This window comes from Erythrolamprus reginae, unplaced genomic scaffold (assembly GCF_031021105.1).
Source record: "Erythrolamprus reginae isolate rEryReg1 unplaced genomic scaffold, rEryReg1.hap1 H_24, whole genome shotgun sequence".
Lineage (NCBI taxonomy): Eukaryota > Metazoa > Chordata > Lepidosauria > Squamata > Dipsadidae > Erythrolamprus > Erythrolamprus reginae.
The window spans coordinates 466,319-484,996 of NW_027248478.1; the positions used below are offsets into that span (position 1 = coordinate 466,319).

The window sequence follows — 18,678 nt, forward strand, 5'->3', positions numbered from 1 at the left end:
AGAGTGTTTCCTGCACTGTTCAGCAGTTCTACTATGAAATCCATAGATACCTCTCTCCATAATGCTGATGGTTCAGCTACTGTTTGCAATAGTCCTGGAGTTTTTCCCTGCCTTCTCTTTGCAACTGCCCAGACAGGGCAACTGGCCATGTAGCTTTTTGTCTTTCTTTAAGAAAGGCCACCAGAATTGCCTTTTTATAAGAGCAGTATTTTTTCAAATCCAAAATGGCCGGCTAGCTTTGAATCATGGCCGGCTTCATGAGGTTGAGTCTCTGGCTAGTTGGGACATTTCCCTCCCATCCACACCAGGTCACCTTCTAGCAAACAAGTGTTCCTATGAGCTTGGAACTACCATATTTTTTGGAGTATAAGACACATCTTTTTAACACACACACACACACACCCCTAAATAGGGTCAAAAACTGGGTGCGTTCTATACCCTGAATGCTGTACCTGGGGAGGGGGGATTTGGTGGGACAGCAGTAATAGCCACAATTGGTGGCAACAGACAGCTGATTGGCAGTATTCCAGGAGATTTATCCAACCACCAATCAGAAAGGAACAACGAAGGGGGAGATAGCGAAATTAGTTATCAAAATGGCAGCTTCACCAGAGAAAACGCAAGGCTTAATTTCCAGTGCCTGGGGTGGAGGTTAGTGTGTTCTGATCAGCCTTTGAGGACAGTAACACGGAGAAGCAGCGGGGGGGAGCACCCCTGAGGTGGAGAAGGAAAGCAGGCAGCCTCAAAATCCAAACACTCAGCTGCAATGAAAGGCTTTGGGGGAATGCTCCCCCCCCCATGCCCCCGATCAGCCGATCAGCAGAGACGCTTTTTGGGAAGCACGGGAGAAACTGCTCTCCCTGCGTGACTTGAGTGCCAGACTCTTCCGTGTGTGTGTGAGAGAGAGAGAGAGAAAAGAAAGAGGACAGAAGGGAGAAGGGTTTGTATCATTATGCAAAATTGCTCAGTGCTTCTGAGCAGCCTCTTTCTCCGGTAGCTAATGCAAATTTCCTTCATTTCTATCACTGACTAGCCTAGCCCAGCCCATGTCTCTGGCTGCCCAAAGCAGAATGAAAAGAGAGACACAACGTGTGCACGTAAACTTCACCTCCCTTTCCAGTTATTACACTGAAAGAAACCTGAATTCAATACTGTTTCTTTCACCAACCTCTCTAGTATTAAAGCGATCTGGACTCCAGTCTACCTTTCCTAGGGTGAGATCGGACTAAAACAACCCCAAGCTTTGCCCTAACTACAGAAGGAGATATTTTCACTTCCTGTTAGATCATTTTTGATCATTTCTGCAAGGGGGGGGGGGGGAGAGAGATAAGCAGCTCCTCTTTCCATCCCTCTCTCCTTCCCAAAAGACTGCAACTTTGTCCCTCGCACTTCCTTTCCTGAATCTCCAGTGATAATCGTTATGGCTCTTTGTAAATAGAGCTAAAAAGTTTAAAGAGCAAAGTAGCCACAGTTAGGAGGACTAGCTCAGGAAGTTTATATACCCTTGCAGTGCACCCTAATCCCTAACCCAGATACCTTCAAACTTGACAGCTTTAAGACTAATGAACTTCAACTCCCATTCCTGGACTAGCATGACTGGAGGAGTCTTGGAATTGAAGTCCACAAGTCTTAAAGTAGCCAGGTTTGGAGACCCTTGCACCTCTAAACCCTAATCGAGGGATTTTCAAACTTGACAGCTTTAAGACTAATGAACATCAACTCCCATTCTTAAATTAGCATGACTGGAGGATTCTGGGAATTGAAATCCACAAGCCTTAAAGTTGCCAAATTTGAAGACCCTTGGATTAGGGATTAAGGGTGCAAAGATCTCCAAACTTTGTGGACTTCAACTCCCATTCCTGAGCTAGCATGACTGGAAGAGGAATTCTGGGAGCTGTTCCACAAGTCTTAAAGCTGTCAAGTTTGAAGTTTGTAAAAATTGTCCATGGTTGTAAAAAGTATTCTGCTACACTGGTATTTTATTAAATGATATATTACTGCACCATTTGGTTCAGAATACTTTTTTCCTTGTTTTGCACCTCTAAAATCTAGGTGCGTCTTATATTCCGGTAAGTCTTATATTCCAAAAAATATGGGTAGTCATCGGTGAGGATTGCCTGTTTGAATGCTTGTGCAGTAGCATTGTCAGTTGGCAGGTCTAGTTTTCCTAGTTCCCTGGTCATTACTTTAGCAGCTAGTTGGAAAAAAGGGCTTGATTACCTCTGACTTGGTGCTATTGTACTGAGGCATTCTGGATAAGGCATTAGCTAGGAATTTCTTCCCCCAGGGAGGTATTTGTAAGTAAAGTCAAAGCACTTGAAGCACTGGGCCCAGCATACTTGCTTTGTTCCACAACTCCTGAGCATCAACATTGTAGAGGGTCACAATCCATCTTACTGCCACTTCTTCCAGAACCAGGGTAACAACTCTAATCTGGGCACCTGAGTTTGGAAATTCTACCCACATTCCTGGAAAAATCCCAACTGCTGTGGGTCACCCTCATACTTCACACCCAGGGTGTCTTCCATTCCAGATATGGGGCTCTTACCTGGACTGGGACATTTGCAGAGATCAGTGCTGCATGTGGCGGGTTTGCCAGGATGGCTACCAGCACTGCAGTCCAATCTGCCGGGTCCATGACCACTGGACCTGGGGTGGCAGCTCTTGCTCCAGTGGCTGCTGGTACTTCACCTCCTTCCTTTCGGCAGTCCAATTCCCCCTGAGCTTGCAGGATCTCTATCATAAACCATATGACTTGTCTTTTAAATCACTCATTCCTAGCTGGTTCTTTGGCCAGATCTTCCTGATCCCATGGAGCATCCAGCCTGGTTGCCAGTCAGCCCAGGTGAGGGTGACATCTTTAGTTCTTCCATCCCAGTTATATTTCTTCCTCACTTCAATTGACCATTTCAGTTTTGTGGGATCCTCCAGAGACCTCATCTTTGATAGCATGATAGAGATTGCATCCAGCTGGATAATGGTAGAGGTTTCACCCCAGCAATCTACCTCTTCATGCTTGTCACTTTGCAGGGTCCCCTCACTAGAGATTTTCCAGGTTAACCACTGTTGCAGATGTAAGGCCAGCCTCTCCTCTCTACTCAATAAATTAGAACACATGAAAGGATTAGCATTTCAAAAGGATTTTTTTTTAATTGAAAAGAAAGTGATATCAAGGAAAAAATAAAAAAATAAAAATAAAACAAGATTTGTGTATTCCCATACAATTCCGTTAGATTAAAACAGTTAGAGATCCCTTCCCTCAGTCCGGTGTTGAATAAACCAATCTGCAGTAAATGTGAAGATGTTTTGAAAATTGAAGGCTGAGAAGGTTATAAGAGGCTGTTCTCAGGCATCGCTGGAGGCTCCAGAGCTGAGATAAAACAGATGACCCTCCCCCTTTTTGTCCCAGGAAGGTAAATCAAAGCATAGCATACATAGGCACCTGGAAGGTTATAAACTAAGTAATACCTCCAAGCTTCTTCCCTACCAGAATAGCAGTGTTCTACAGCAGTGTTTCCCAACGCTGGCAACTTGAAGATATCTGGACTTCAACTCCCAGAATTCCCCAGCCAAATATCTTCAAGTTGCCAAGGTTAGGAAACACTGTTCTACAGGACTTGATACCAATAGAATTAACTGAAGCCATTGCAGCATGAGAAACTGACTTTAGAAATACTGATGCTTCTTACTTTGCATATATTTGGAATTCTGAAGAAGCATTGTCAATGTTTGTCTTATTGACAAACAAGCTTTTAAACCATCTGAGTTATTGCAAGAAAAAATTGGATTGCCCAAAACTGCAAACTAAGTAATATATTCAATTACTGTAAACCATATTTTAATTTCCAATTTGGTCCAGAATTATTCCTTCTAAACTTCTTGAATTATTATCAAAGTTCAGTGTATTTATTCAGATTGGCTGCTACTCAAATAAATAACCAGCTCTTTCTGGAAATGGGGCAATGCCCATTTATCTTCGACTAAGATAGTAGCTGCCTAGCTGATTCAATCTTGTAAGGTTGGCATGCCCCAGTTGATTAATCTATGGAATCTATCAGGATCCCAAAAGCCTTCTTTACCTGCCTTCTGGAAAGAGATTCCCTGAGTTCCAGATGTCTCCAGCTATTGTTTGGAAGAGTTATGAATTAAAGTAAGAATCTTTACCCAGATTTTGTTTTATTCCATGTCATGCTTAGCTTCTTTGATTAGTTTTATTGGTAATACGTTTCTTGTCCCAAAGTCATAGAAAGTCAAATGGTATACAATTAGATTTAAGACAGCTGTTGAAAGAAATATCCATCTGGGTTCAATTCCAAGCAGGGAGAAAGACACTGCTTGGAAGGATGGTTTAATGGAGCAGAACCATTAAGTACATGGTCCTGGAGTAGCTGAACACAAGGAGTGTAGAATGAGATACTGTATACAGTGATCCCCCGGTTATTGCGTCCCCGACCATTGCGAACAGGGTAATTTGCGATTTTTCAACCCGGAAGTCAAAACACCATCTGCGCATGTGTGCCCTTTTTTTCTATGGGCACGCATGCGTAGATGGTGCCCGGCAGATCAGCTGCTGAGCGGCTTCCCTGGGTCTTCCCCCTCTTGCTGGCGGGAGGGCGAGCAGCGGGCATCAGCAAGGAGTTTCCCCACCGCCCACGCAAACTCCTCGCTGCCGCCCGCCCTTCGCCCGCCCACGCCGTTCATTCTCGCCGCTTTCGAGCTGAGTCCTGAAGCGAATTCGCTTCAGGACTCAGCTCGAAAAGCGGCGAGAGCGAGCGCGGACAAGCCGTTCGCTGGCGCTGGCTGTCGCCGCTTTCGAGCTGAGTCCTGAAGCGAATTCGCTTCAGGACTCAGCTCGAAAAGCGGCGAGAGCGAGCGCTAGGAAGCCCCCCATGCCGGCGGCGACGTTTTAAAACAGCCGCCCCGCCCCCAATCTTCGGCTCCTCGCTAGCGCTGCGGAAGTAAAAACACCATCTGCACATGCGCAGATGGTGTTTTTACTTCCGCAGCGCTACTTCGCGAAAACCCGCTCGTTGCGGGGGGTCCTGGAACGGAACCCTCGCAACGAGCGGGGGATCACTGTATTTATACTTTCTCTTGGGCCTTGCAAGAAATGTATCTTATTGGTTGTCAAACTCCCTGGGGGCTGTGTGCTGGGTCCGGCTAACCTTGTAGGTTGTCTGCATTCCAGGCATGTGTGAATCTTGCTGGGTGATGGTTGTATTCAGAAAGGTTGTAGGTCAATTCCTATAATAGCTTTCTCCTGGCTTGGATCTTATAAGGTAACGATAAAGGTTCCCTCACACATACATGCTAATAGTTCCTGACTCTACGGGGCAGTGCTCATCTCCATTTCTAAGCTGAAGAGCCAGCACTGTCTGATAGCAATTCCGTGGTCATATAGCTGGCATGGCTAAATGCCAAAGGCGCACAGAACGCTGTTACCTTCCCACCAAGGTGGTCCCTATTTTTCTACTTGCATTTTACATGTTTTCAAACTGTTAGTCTGCCAGAAACTGGGGCAAGTAATGGGAGCTCACTCGGTTACTCGGCACTAGGCTAGGGATTCAAACCACCGAACTGCTGACCTTTCTGATCAACAAGCTTAGCCACTGCATTACTTGAGTGAGGGCTAATTCTATCACCCTGGAGCTGAAGGTCTTTTGTCTTGTAGATAGAATGGCCCAGTCTTTCTGGGGTTATTAAAGGTGGGCTGCTTTCCAAGAGCATGTTTCTCCCTTTCTTATCCAGGGAGATATAATATTCTGATTTTTAAATATTTCCTAGACTATTTCATTCCTCTAAGAGGGATGGATGCTGTTGTGATTCAGCCTGAGGCTGCTCAGGGACCAGCTGTGTCTCTGCTGGCTCCATGCCCGGAAGAGGAGGACAGCGAAGAGGAGGGGGCTGAACAGTCGGACGGGGAGAGGAAAATCAGGAATGGGATGAAGGAGAACAGCATGATAGCCCCGGGGGGGGGGGCTCTCCCCAGCCAGTAGCTTGGAGTCATTAGGTGATGACGCACAAGTCGTCATTGACATGGGACAGAGACGGTCAGATCAAAAAAAGGAGCAATTGAAGAAGTATTATCAGCACTGAATTAGGAACAGCTGGGTTTGGGTGTGGTCCTCCTTAGCAGGGTTTAAAAGGCAGGTAAGCCCTTGAAGCCATGTGGAGTGTTATCAGTTTGGAGTTGCGTTATCCTGTCTTGTTTCTCGGAGTCTCTGTTCTTGGCTTGTGGCCCAGCAGCTTTGGAAGACCCGTGGGAGGTGTAGGTCTGCTATTTACAGCCTCGGCTTGGCAGCAAGAATTCTGTATTGCTGCATGGACTTTTGCCTTCGTGGATATATCTGAAGATACAGCATTTTCCTGTTTGTAAGGACATTTTCTGTTACCTGTGTTTTTCTTGAATTTTATAAAACTGCCTTTGCCTTTTACCAGTGTGTCTGGCTTCTCTTTTTGGGTTGGTATTGGCTTCTGGAGTGACCCAGGCAGAACAGATGCTAACTTTCTTTACAGCAAATTTCAACAAATTTAGCAAAGCACAAGGCAGTTTCCACGGACAGAAACCTTCAGATAAAAGAATACAGGAGAACATTTCTCTAAAATAACAGAAAATCAAATTGTAATAAGAAAAAATAGAGAGTACACCATTATTGATGCATAGGATGCATGGGGAACCATTTAGGAAACCATTGTGGATGCACAGGTAACTGTCAGTTGCACTAAGAGCAATCACTAAGGAAAAATACCAACAATTTGCTCACCTTTGGATACCATTTGCAATTTTCTCGTTCCTTTAAAAAGGAACGTTTTAAAAGGGCTAGCACACAAAATAATCTTAGGTGTCTATGTTGGGAGAAATGTCCATCTGGGTTCAGTTCCAAGTGGGAAGTAAGACACTGGAAACAGTGAGATTGTGTCAGTCAGTCTCTAGGATCAGAATCACATGCTAAAACATGAACCAACTATGTGTTGCTCTAACAAACCACACATACCTAAGTCATTTTCCCTCAGCCCTAGTAAGCAAGCGATGGTAGGCCACTTCCAAAGTACTTTGCTGAGAAAACTAAAGAAACTAGTCCAGACATTACCAGGAATCCATACTGACTAAAAGGCATCAAACACTGTTTTAAAAAGAAAGATGAGCAATACAATACGTGGTTAAGATTTAATGCTTTGTTAATATTTATGTATATGGATGTACCGTCTGCATCTGTCCCTTTTGTTTCTCCGTTATCTTTTGGCACTTTGTACTTTTTGCAAATATTCAAGCAGCAAAGGCGATTAATTACAAAGGGGTGCTCCAGTCAAACCGGACCAGGCCTCACCGGATCTTCCCACTACGCTAAGCGGGAGGAGGAGGGGCCAGCAGAGCGAAATGGAAATCCGACATGCCCTCAGGATCCCGTGGCCGTGCGCCTTCTTAATCCTGTTTCCTTTTCTTGGGGATGCCTCCCGCTCCGAATTTCCACCGGCAAATCTCTCCTCCCCCTTTCGCAATCCCAGGGGCAGCGAGTGGAAGAAAGAAATCGCCTTGCGGGTAGGTACAAAAGAACGTAAAGGCTCCTTTCGACCCCGTCGCGGGTAATCTACCTGCCACCCTTCTTCGTGCGCAGACTCAGTCGGCAGGCACCGATTTTCGGCGTTTTCTTCCACTTTATGCTGCATTACTCCGCCCTACCAGTTCCTCACTTTGCGGTGTTGCTCTTTAAACTTCGGGGCTCTTCCTTTTTCCCGTTTCTCTTAGTTGAGAATTTTTTTTACAGGACTGCAAAACCAGCGATCCCGTTGCCAAATGGCCAAGAGTTTTGCCATGTAATAACAAAAGGAAGGAAGGGCGGTAATTACACTAAAATGGGAATTAGTAGAGAAAACTGTTTTTCCCTACTTGGTGTTAAGTAGAAATCTGTATTAATTAGAAGCTCTCTGGGTGGCTTACAATAAAACTTCCGCATAGTTTTTACATTTTTTGTAAATGAAAGATTAGAAAAACTGTGCAGGAGAGCTGCCTTATGAAGAATTGAAGAAAGGCTGATCTGAAATACAAAATATATTCTCAAAACAGCACGTGGTGAAAACCATTTTCCCAAGTGCTGAAATCCCTGTTAGCTTCAGAAGTGTACAGTTGGTGGAAACTATGCACACAAGAGGTGTGTTGAATGACTATAGCGTAGTTATTTGAAAATTGATTGACATATATATGGTCTCTTTATTTTCTCAGGAAAGTATTAAGAGAATTCAGCATTGGAATTCATTATCATTCGGTGACAATACTGCTTTGTATGGAATAAACCAGTTTTCTCACTTATCTCCTGAAGAATTTAAAGGTACAGAACATATTACCAAGTGTACTTTTTGCCAGTGGTACCACTTTATCATGGATGAATGTATTCTGAGGATTTGATATCTGATATTATCCTTAAGAAGTTTCAAAATGGCAGAGTGCATTGAACACTGTTGGATTGCTATTGCTGCAAAAAGTATCTGATTAAATTAAAATGTATTTGCTTTCAAAACAAGATATCTCTGATGATTGTAGTTATGATAAAGTTAATATAAATAAGTTGTTTTTATATTAAAGCTATTTACCTACAATGTAGACCTTCAAAAGTTGCCAGATATGTTCCTCAAATTGCATTACAAGGAACAGATTCACCCTTGCCAGCAAAGTTTGATTGGAGGGACAAGAATGTCGTTACAGAAGTGAGAGATCAAGGACAGGTAAACTGTCTTTCTTTTTATTTAATCTCAGTGTTATAGAATGTACTCTACATGGGGCTATCCCTGAAGAACTTTCAGAAACTACAGCTGGTCAAGAATGCAGCCACCAGAACTGTTGTGGGTGCCCCTAGGTACACCCATACTACACCAATTCTCCGCGGACTGCATTGGTTCCTGTTGTCTGGGTGCAATTCAAGGTGCTGGTCATTACCTTTTAAGCCCTACATGGCTTAGGACCAGACTATCTTTGCGATTGTCTTCTACCACATAGCTCCCAGCGACCGATAAGGACTCACACAGTTGGTCTTCACCAGGTTCCGTCAGCTAAACAGTGTCGGCTGGCAGGCCTACGGAGGAGGGCCTTTTCTGTGCCTGCTCCAACTGTTTGGAACCAGCTACCTCCTGAGATCCGGACTACCCCCACCCTATTGGCCTTCTGGAAAGCTGTAAAGACCTGGCTTCTCTGGCAGGCCTGGGGCCGTTGATCTGATGGTACACCATCAGGATCCGACCATTAATGGCATGTATGGTTTTTAACAGTTTTAATTATTTTTAATTGTTGGTTTTAAATTTAAGGGGTTTTCATGTTACATATATATTTTATTATTTGGTTGTGAGCCACCCAGAGTCCCTTGGGAGTTGAGTGGCAGACAAATCTGAATAAAGAAATAAAGGAATAGTTTTGGACATACATATTTTAATTCTATGGTGGCCTTACTCTGTAATTAGCAGAGCTATAATTCATAGGTAAAAATATTTCTGCATTCTTTTCAAGTTAGTATTATAATACATTATGTCTTAGATTTGCATGGTGCAGCTTTTACTTACAGTAATTTGTATTTATTACTGGGAACCTAAGGGTTCAGAGGGTACAGAGTTCTTTCCCTCATTCTCATTTAATTTTACCACAAACCTGTGACATAAGATAGATGAATGATCATAATTGGCTCAAAGTGACTTGAGTAAACTAGGTTTTTTAAATTAAATTGCAACTGGCTGAAAGTACTTAGAAAAAACTTCTGCAGTTAAAAAACAACAATCAATAGCTGTCCACTTCTTTGAAAGGAATCAAAAGGGCTTTCTTGAAAAATAGATTAAATACTATATGTAATCAGAAAAACTTTATACATAAAAAATCATAAATAGTGCAGTGGAATAACATAATATTTATAGTAAACATGCTTTCTTAAACCGTTATTCAAAGAATAATACCTATGGGATTTTTTTTTCTTCCAGTGTGGTGCCTGCTGGGCTTTCAGTATTGTTAGTGGAATAGAATCTGCTTATGCCATTAAAAGAAACACTCTGGAAGAACTCAGTGTACAGCAAGTCATTGACTGTTCATATAATAATTATGGTTGCAATGGGGGTTCAACTGTTAGTGCGCTGAGTTGGCTAAATGAGGTATTTATTTAAAATCTCTATTGATAAGTTAATAGTATTTGTGAAGAGAAGAGAAAAATCTTAGAATTATTTTAAAAAATAGCTTTGGTTGAACTCGATGTCATGCTAATGCAAAAATTACTCTGCACTGCTACCTTGATTTTTCAAGCTAGTGGATTGGCTTGAAATGGCTATATTGACCATGTCCCTCAGGCATTATGTAAGTTCTTCAAATATTTTCCATAAAACCCTTTAGAAATAGGAATTGAGAACAGTTCTAAATTCCTGATCTCTTCATAGTATGCAATCCAAGAAAAGGGGAATTTCATGCTTTGCTTGACTGCAATATTATTTGGCCCTCTTGCATAGAACATATCAAAGATAATTTTAAAAAGCATTAAATATTGGTGTTTAATTATGAATCATTGATTTCCCCCCCCTAAAGACACATGTGAAACTGGTGAGAGATTCAAAGTATCTGTTTAAAGGTCATACAGGATTGTGCCATTACTTCAGACGTTCTGATTTTGGAATCTCAATAACAGATTACGTTGCATATGATCTAAGGTAATAATGAATATGTTTATGTTTTTTTCCCCTTAACTGGCTTAAAGGAAACATAAGAAAAACATTGGCCTTCCAGATGTTACACCTTCATCTGATCTATGTGGAGTCATGTTCAAAAGTTGATTCTATAGCAATAGGGAATTAGTATGTTGAACTTCATAAATATAGATAGTCTTTGCTTAATGATCAGTTGCTTAACAAGCAGTTGAAGTTATGACAGACGTCAGAAAAGCAATTATAATTTGTCCTTGAAGTTATGACTGCCACATCCACCCCCTCCAATCACATCATGTGCTTGGCAGCCAGCTCATATTTATGACTGATTGCACTGTCTCACAATCATGTAATCATGATTTGCAATGCTTTGCTTCTTTTAGAAAATGAAAAAAACACTGATTAGCTCCACTTTGGATCATGAATATTAGCTGATGAATATTAGCTCCACTTTGGATGATGACAGGGGTGGGTTCCTCTCAGTTTGGACGAGATTGCCTGAACTGTTAGTGACCTGCAGGTGACGTGATGATGGCATCACAGATCTGGTTTAGTCAGTGCCAGTCTGTGGGCGCTGCCATCTTTTTTTCTTTTTTTTTTATTTCTTTTACTGTTTTCAAGGTTTTTCCTGTTCTGCTGCTTGTAAAAGGGCCCTCCCGCCCCCCTGAGTTTAAACTGTTCCAGCTACTTAGCATGTACGAAGCCAAATTGCATGAAGGAATTTGCTTATTTATTTATTAGATTTGTATGCTGCCCTTCTCCAAAGACTCAGAGCATGCATGCACTCACAAAGCATTGCAATGCGAACTCATGGTGAAGGAAAGTGGAACCCTCTCCTGGATGATGAGACATTTAAAACATTTTTAAAATAATGCAATAACCATGTGATTTGTTTAATAACCACAGTGATTCACTCTGTGATTATTGTAAAAATAGTCATAAAATCAAGTCAGGTATTGTGGTGACCTGCTTAACTTGCAAACAGCAACTTACAGCTGAAATTCTGGGCTCAATTGTGATCATAAGACAAGGATTACCTGTATATCTATGCTTAGATTGTTTGCATCCTTTGTCTGTATTCAATGGTATAATCAGCTTAACAATGAGTGGATGTCGTCAACAGAGTAAAACTTTAACAAACATTCTTGAAATGATAGCTACTTCATAGTCCTCAATAAATTTAATAGTAGTTTGGATTCTATCCCTCTCTTTCTTTTTAGAATTTTACATAAATGTATTGAGTCTCCAGACACAATAAATTTATCCATCATATGTGTGGCAAAAAAACCCACAATACTTTTCTGCTTTTAATTTAGGACATTACTAATGACAGGGCAGAATGATTTTTAAAATGCTGTATGTGGTAAAGGCCATCTTTTTTCAAATCAAGTCAATCTTTGAGGTCCATCCGTGAGGAGACAGATGCATGTTATACATTTACCCAATTGTTCATAAAAATATGTACTGTTTGCAATGTACTGACTCTTTTCCCATGTGGCCAGAATAAATAGTGATATTGAAAATAATAAAGCTGTTTGGGTTTATACAATCTGTATAAATAATTAAGCAATATTCACCAGTGTCAGTAAATAAATAAAAACTATCAATTTTCTTTTGCTTGTTCAAATCAGTATATTTTAAAATGCATATTTTAAACTTACCTTTAGATGTAAGAGTTCATTAAAATACTACCAGAACTGACCTTTTTAGTAGCTAATTAACATCATTACAACTTTGAAAAATTATGCCTATTGTAACACATATTGATATATTTAAAAATCATTGCCTTTATTCTACAGCCAATATATGTTTGACAGATTTTTAAAAGAATTATGCAAGCATATAGAATTATTCAGAATATTGTAATGCATAAAATAACAGGCAAAATTTGGTACAATTCTTAATTGCATGAGAAATTGTATATCAAATTTCTCTTTATATATCATATAAAGCAGTTTGCCTGACAAGCAGTTTTTTCAGGCAAGGAAATATACTCTCCAAGAAAAATCAGATCTAAACATTCAGTTTCTCTTTTATAACTACAGTGGTACCTCTACTTAAGAACTTAATTCGTTCCGTGACCAGGTTGTTAAGTAGGAAAGTTTGTAAGTAGAGGCAATTTTTCCCATAGGAATCAATGTAAAAGCAAATAATGCGTGCAAACCCATTAGGAAAGAAATAAAAGCTCGGAATTTGGGTGGGAGGAGGAGGAAGAAGAAGAGGAGGAGGACAATTGCTGCCGAAGGAAGAAGTTGAGGTGAGGGGAATAAAAAAAATAAAAACTAAGGCTTTTTTAAAAAAGGAACTCTGAGGCGGTGAAGAAGAGCACCTGCCTCCCATACACCTGGCACGAGGCTGCCTCCCATACACTGCACCAGAGAGAGAAACACAGGTGGCAAGAGGGGGGATCCTCCTGCTCCTTTGACGGAAAAGCTGCTACTGCTGCTACCTGCTTTCTTTTCCTTCCCATGCTGAAGGGCTCCTCTCGCTCGCTCACTTTGTAGCCGGCGCCTTTCCTTCACTGTGGTGACTCCTCAGTTTGGCTGAAGCCGAGTTGATCCAGCCGGGGCGAAGCGCCCCCTTTTGCCTTTCCGCACCCAGACGCTCTGGGAGGCAACCTTGCACTGGGTGTATGGGAGGCAGCGCAAGCAAGTCACCACAGCGAAGTGGTTCATTCCCTCTCCAAGTGCCCAGAGAAAGGAAAATGCTCCATTCGCTCTGGACTGCCAAAGCCTCCTTAAGTGCCACTGAAAGACTCCTGTGGCAGCTCAGAAAAGCCTGAGATGGCTGGGATTAAAGGGGGAATAGCAGGAAACTGGCTGGGCCTTCGTGCCGCTCTCAACTTTCCTGGGAAATTTTTCTGGGCTCGGGTACTTAAGTAGAAAATGGTTCTTGAGAAGAGATTAAAAAATCTTGAACACCTGGTTCTTACCTAGAAAATTTCTTAAGTAGAGGCATTCTTAGGTAGAGGTACCACTATATAGGTAAGTCTTGTTTAGTAACTGTTCAGTGTTACAACAAAAATGAAAAAAATGACCATCTTTCACATTTACAACAATTTCAGAAATTCCATGATCACATGATTAAAATTCAGATGCTTCTAAGTGGCAAGTATTTATGACAGTTGCAATGTAATTCAGCAGAGTTTGGATACAGTAAATCAGCAGGCCCCAACCTTTGGAACATCAGGGGAGTCTTCTGTCGGGAGAGGTTTTTCCACGCACCAGAGAGGACATAGTTTTATATCCTGCAGATGTAGCTTTGCTTGTTTGTGTGGCCCACTTTCTGGTGCACTGCCACAGAGCGGTGCCAGTCCATGGACCATGGGTTGGGGATCCCTACAGTAAACAACTTCTGACTTTTGACTTCATCACCAAATAATGAAAAAGTCTGTTTAATGAATCAGTCCCCCCAAGTTAAATTTTCGTATTTGCCTTTAATGGACACCAACTGTCTCTGGCCCATTGGTGCAGTGATAGTAAATATTTCCTTATATAATTTCACTGGCACAAGGTACTCCAGTTTCTGAATACACGACAAGAATGGTCAGCTTCTTGAAATGGATTGACCAGAACTGTTTTATTGCAGAATGGTGTTTTGAGTATTGCATTCTTACTATATATCATTATTTCTGTGTCTTACAGCAAACATGAAGATGAAATGATGAAGATGCTGATTAAATGGGGTCCTTTGTCAGTAGTTGTAGATGCACTTAGCTGGCAAGATTATCTTGGTGGTATCATACAACATCATTGTTCTAGTGGAGAACAAAATCATGCTGTGGTTGTTACTGGTTTTGATAGAACAGGTAAAATGTCATGTTTATTTTGTTATTTAGTTCAATGCAAAATAGTTTTATGTTTGCTATTTTATTTCTTTGTTTATTTATGAAAAGGCCTTACATACATTCTTTGACATATGTACAATCCCTATAACAAATTGCTGTTATGTCTGAAATTATATTATAACCTTGATTTCTCAGTTTAATTAAATTGTTCCAAGTTTTATAATTACCGGTATAAAATTATACTTGGATATAGATACCTATGCTGCATAATAGCAGTCTTCAGCAAAGTGGTTGTTAAGTGACATACCATGTGACAGCCTTCTGTCTGACAGCCTGATGTCAGAGATGTCCTCCGGAGCCTTGCATAGTTTTAGCCGCTCAAGCGCCCAGCGGTCAGTTGCCACCAGCTGGGATCTGGATGCAGGATGGAGCCCTGTGACAGCAACCACTCTGTCATTGGGATCCTCCAAGGGGATACTACGGAGAGAGCCACTAGATCTGCAAATCAGGTCCTGGGCCAGTGCAGTACCAGTAGGATCATTTCTGCCTGTTCATGTACAATTTTCCTGACCACCCTGGGAATGACATTGTCCACCTATGAGGTGTAATAAAAAAGAGGTGGGCCTCTAGCCCTAGAGTTGTATAGAGGAAAAACCCCTAGGCCTGCTTGTGTGTCCTTTGGTCACAATGGTGTACCCAGGCGTAGGCTAGGGCAGCGAGTAGGCCTGGCCTGGCCCGGCCTGGCCCACTTAATGATCCAATTGTAATCATTAAGTGCTGTGCCCTTTCCCTGTTCCACCAAGGAGAATGATCATTCTCAGATTTGAGGTCCATTCCTCCAGGATTGAGGGAGAAATAGACCTAAAAATGCTAGTGAACACCAGTCTTGTAAAACTTTCAGGATGTTGTTGTTTGCTAGAATTTTCCTCTCCTTTTTGGAAAGTCTAGAAAAAGAAAGATTTTAGCAAACACCAGCATTTTCCAAATGCTTATGTTTAGTAGTATTTTAACAGATTTTTATTTTGTTTTTCCGGCATGCACACTTCTGAGGGGAAGGGAGGAGAAATCCCTTGACAGGATGAAGAAATAGACCTTAAATCTTATGTACTCTCCAACCTTGCAACCTTTCCTTCTGGCTTCCCGATTGCCTTTCTGGCAAAGCCAGCAGCGAAACATACAAAAGGAAATCACATGATTGCGGGGCATTTGGCAACCAGTTGTAAATATGTAAAGTTATCAAGCACCCAAAATGAGGCCATGTGACCAGGGAGAGAGGCACAATGTTTTACAATGCTTGCAAGTGCTTTTCTGAACTGACATGATGGCAATTTGGCTTCCTAAGAAACCAGATTCCCCTTTTTATTTTTAAAGGGAAATACTCACTTAATAAAATAATTTACAGGTAGAATTCCCTATTGGATTGTACGGAACTCCTGGGGACATACATGGGGAATAAATGGCTACGCTCATGTTAAAATGGGTTCTAATATTTGTGGTAAGTTTTTATTTATATTGAATTTAGATGTGAATGATTTCCTACATAGCACCTGCTGTAACAGCCTTTGTTATGGTTTGAATTTTCAGGTAATATGTTGTACACTGGAAAACTAAGTTTTCTAATATCTGACGTTGAAGATAATTCAAATGCCTCCCTGACTATAGCTTAGACTCTTAATTACACTTGATTAACGTAGCTATAAATTCAGCTTCTTTAACATTATATCTGAAATTGAGACAAAATTGCTGATCTTATTATTGGAGGATAGCTCCGCCCATAGGAGAAAGTCTGCATGCTTAAAACTACTGAAAACTTCAGAGGTGTGTGTAATGAAGGAACCTGGCTGAAGAGACATTGCATCAAAAGCTCTTAATGATTCCAAAAGCCAGGAAGCAGTTATTTTATAGCTTGTACTACTATGGGATAGTCTTAGACATGAAATTAGCACAACTGTGGTGGCCTTGGAGAAAATGATAACAAGTGCTGGAGACCCAGGGCTGCTCTGAATATCAAGAAAGATTCCTTATGTACAGTGACTTGACGTTGATAGTTAATGGCAGCATCATATTACTGTTCATTTTAATTGTTGTATTGTTTTAATTGTTGTATTGTGTTAATCTGAATGTTTATTGTCTTTATTTTGATACAGATCAGAGATCCTCAAACTTGGCAACTTTAAGACTTGTGGACTTCAACTCCCAGAATTCTGAGAACTGAAGTCCACAAATCTTAAAAGTTGCCAAGTTTGAAGACCTCTGATATAAATGTTTATATTTTGTGTTATATTTTATAGATATTCTATTGTTATTCTGTACTTAGGTTAAGAATAAGAAAAAAGTCAAAATACTTTTTAAATGTAACAGAAATAATAGATTTTTTAAAAGATTAAATGATAACTTTGTTTCTTGCTCTCTAGGTATTGCTGATTTAGTTTCTGCTGTATCTGTATGAATTAGCTGCTAAGTGTTTGTGGCAAACATTGCAGACACTAGTTTATAATGAAGAATTAAAGGACTGTTGCCAGTGTTCAGATAGTAACAACCCTTGGATCTGAAAACAATCTTCCAGCTAGTTCCTCAAAACTTGTTGCTGATTCACAGCTTACCCCTTTTTAATGATTGTTTAATCATCTATAGGTAGTATGATTAGGGACATGTTGGCACAGTGATTAGAATGCAGGACAAATGTTCACTGCCAGGGGTTCGATCCGGACCGGCTCAAGGTTGACTTAGCCTTCCATCTTTGCAAGGTCGGTAAAATGAGAACCCAGATTGTTGGAGCAGTATGTTAGCTCTGTAAACCATTTAGAGATAACTGTAAAGCACTGTGAACTGGTATATAAGCTATTGCTATATTGGTTATGCTGCAGACTGAATGAATTAACTTCAAGAAATATATTTTAGAAACTATTTTCTTTGATACTGTGCCACTACTGAGATTTATTTATTCTGTCTTGTAATCTTTTATATTCTATGGAAAACCATTTGGGATTAGAAGCATATTCCTGTGTAGTTTTTGCTTCTCCACTTATAAATTTGATTCAAATGGAATAGAATCCTACAATAATTGGAATTGACAATTTGGATAATAGTAGGGGATGGAAGCTTTTTATACATATATAGATATAATTTAGAAGTATTTCCAATGAATAGTTGATCACAGTTGAAATATTTCTAACAGTTTAATAAGTTTTAATTAAATGTCTCAAAAGGTCATATGAAACTCTAGTTGTATATTCATGTCTAAATCATCTGATATTTTAATAATAAAGGTAAACATTTAAAAAAAACCTACTTTATATTTGAATTTCAAAAATTGCTCTCACTATGATTTTCTACTTTGGTTCAGTAATAACTGGGAAAGAAACACATGAAAATCCATCATAATTGCAGATTGACTAATGCATCCAAGAAGAAGGCAAGACAGTTCTGTCAATCAATAAAATTTGATATGCTCTCACCTATTAACATCATTTCTTTTTGAAATAATGCAGAAAAGCAATAAACTATTCCAAAAAAGACATAATAAACAAAAATGATGCACAACTAAATGTAATTTACATGAAACCTTTTAATATATATTTCTATTTAATTAATTTACTTTGCTCTCCTTCATTTATTGCCTTTTGTTGTTTAAAATGCTCTGTTTTTGAGGCTTTTATCAACCACCCCCAACCAAATCTCATCACCGGCTCAAGGTTGACTCAGCCTTCCATTCTTCCGAGGTGGGTAAAATGAGGACCCGGATTGTGGGGGCAATATGCTGGCTCTGTTAAAAAGTGCTATTGCTAACATGTTGTAAGCCGCCCTTAGTCTAAGGAGAAGGGCGGCATAAAAATCGAATAAATAAATAAAATAAAATTTTTCCTATCCTCAACCCTTTTTGACTCATTCTTCCATAATCCATTTGTTTTGCAATTGAATCTTCTTTCATTCTCTCTATCTGATAAAATATACTTCAATTTTTTAACAACTGGTTACATACTTTGTATTCAGTCCATTAAGCATCTATTCGTTCCTGATTGATATCTTTTGACCTATCATTTTAAATGTATCTCAATGTATCTTAAGTATCTCATTTCCTTTGAAATGTTCTGTTTCTTCTAATAACATTAGTTCTCATTTATTTTTTTTAAAATGGAGGTTCCTTAAAAAGAAATACCCTTCATTTATTAAAAACTTCTACTATTTTCCAACATGTGCAAAACATGTTCCTGCAATCCATTCTA

General features: G+C 40.3%; 1 protein-coding gene across 1 annotated transcript; it reads left to right on the forward strand.

Annotated features, from left to right (window-relative positions):
- Positions 1-7,373: 7,373 nt before the first annotated feature.
- On the forward strand, positions 7,374-17,739 carry LOC139155506 (cathepsin O-like). Its single transcript, XM_070730658.1, has 8 exons — positions 7,374-7,540; positions 8,222-8,327; positions 8,582-8,721; positions 9,958-10,125; positions 10,550-10,671; positions 14,310-14,473; positions 15,855-15,947; positions 16,867-17,739. The coding sequence occupies exons 1-8, from the start codon at positions 7,379-7,381 to the stop codon at positions 16,899-16,901; spliced, it is 990 nt and encodes a 329-aa protein (XP_070586759.1). The 5' UTR covers positions 7,374-7,378; the 3' UTR covers positions 16,902-17,739.
- The last annotated feature ends 939 nt before the right edge of the window (positions 17,740-18,678 follow it).

Bases quoted from the DNA above. Each gene is read 5' to 3' on its own strand.
- LOC139155506 (XM_070730658.1), top strand. From the start codon at position 7,379: ATGGAAATCCGACATGCCCTCAGGATCCCGTGGCCGTGCGCCTTCTTA. The intron at 7,541-8,221 runs GTAGGTACAAAA...TTATTTTCTCAG, and splicing joins AGAAAGAAATCGCCTTGCGG to GAAAGTATTAAGAGAATTCA. The intron at 15,948-16,866 runs GTAAGTTTTTAT...CTTGCTCTCTAG, and splicing joins AATGGGTTCTAATATTTGTG to GTATTGCTGATTTAGTTTCT.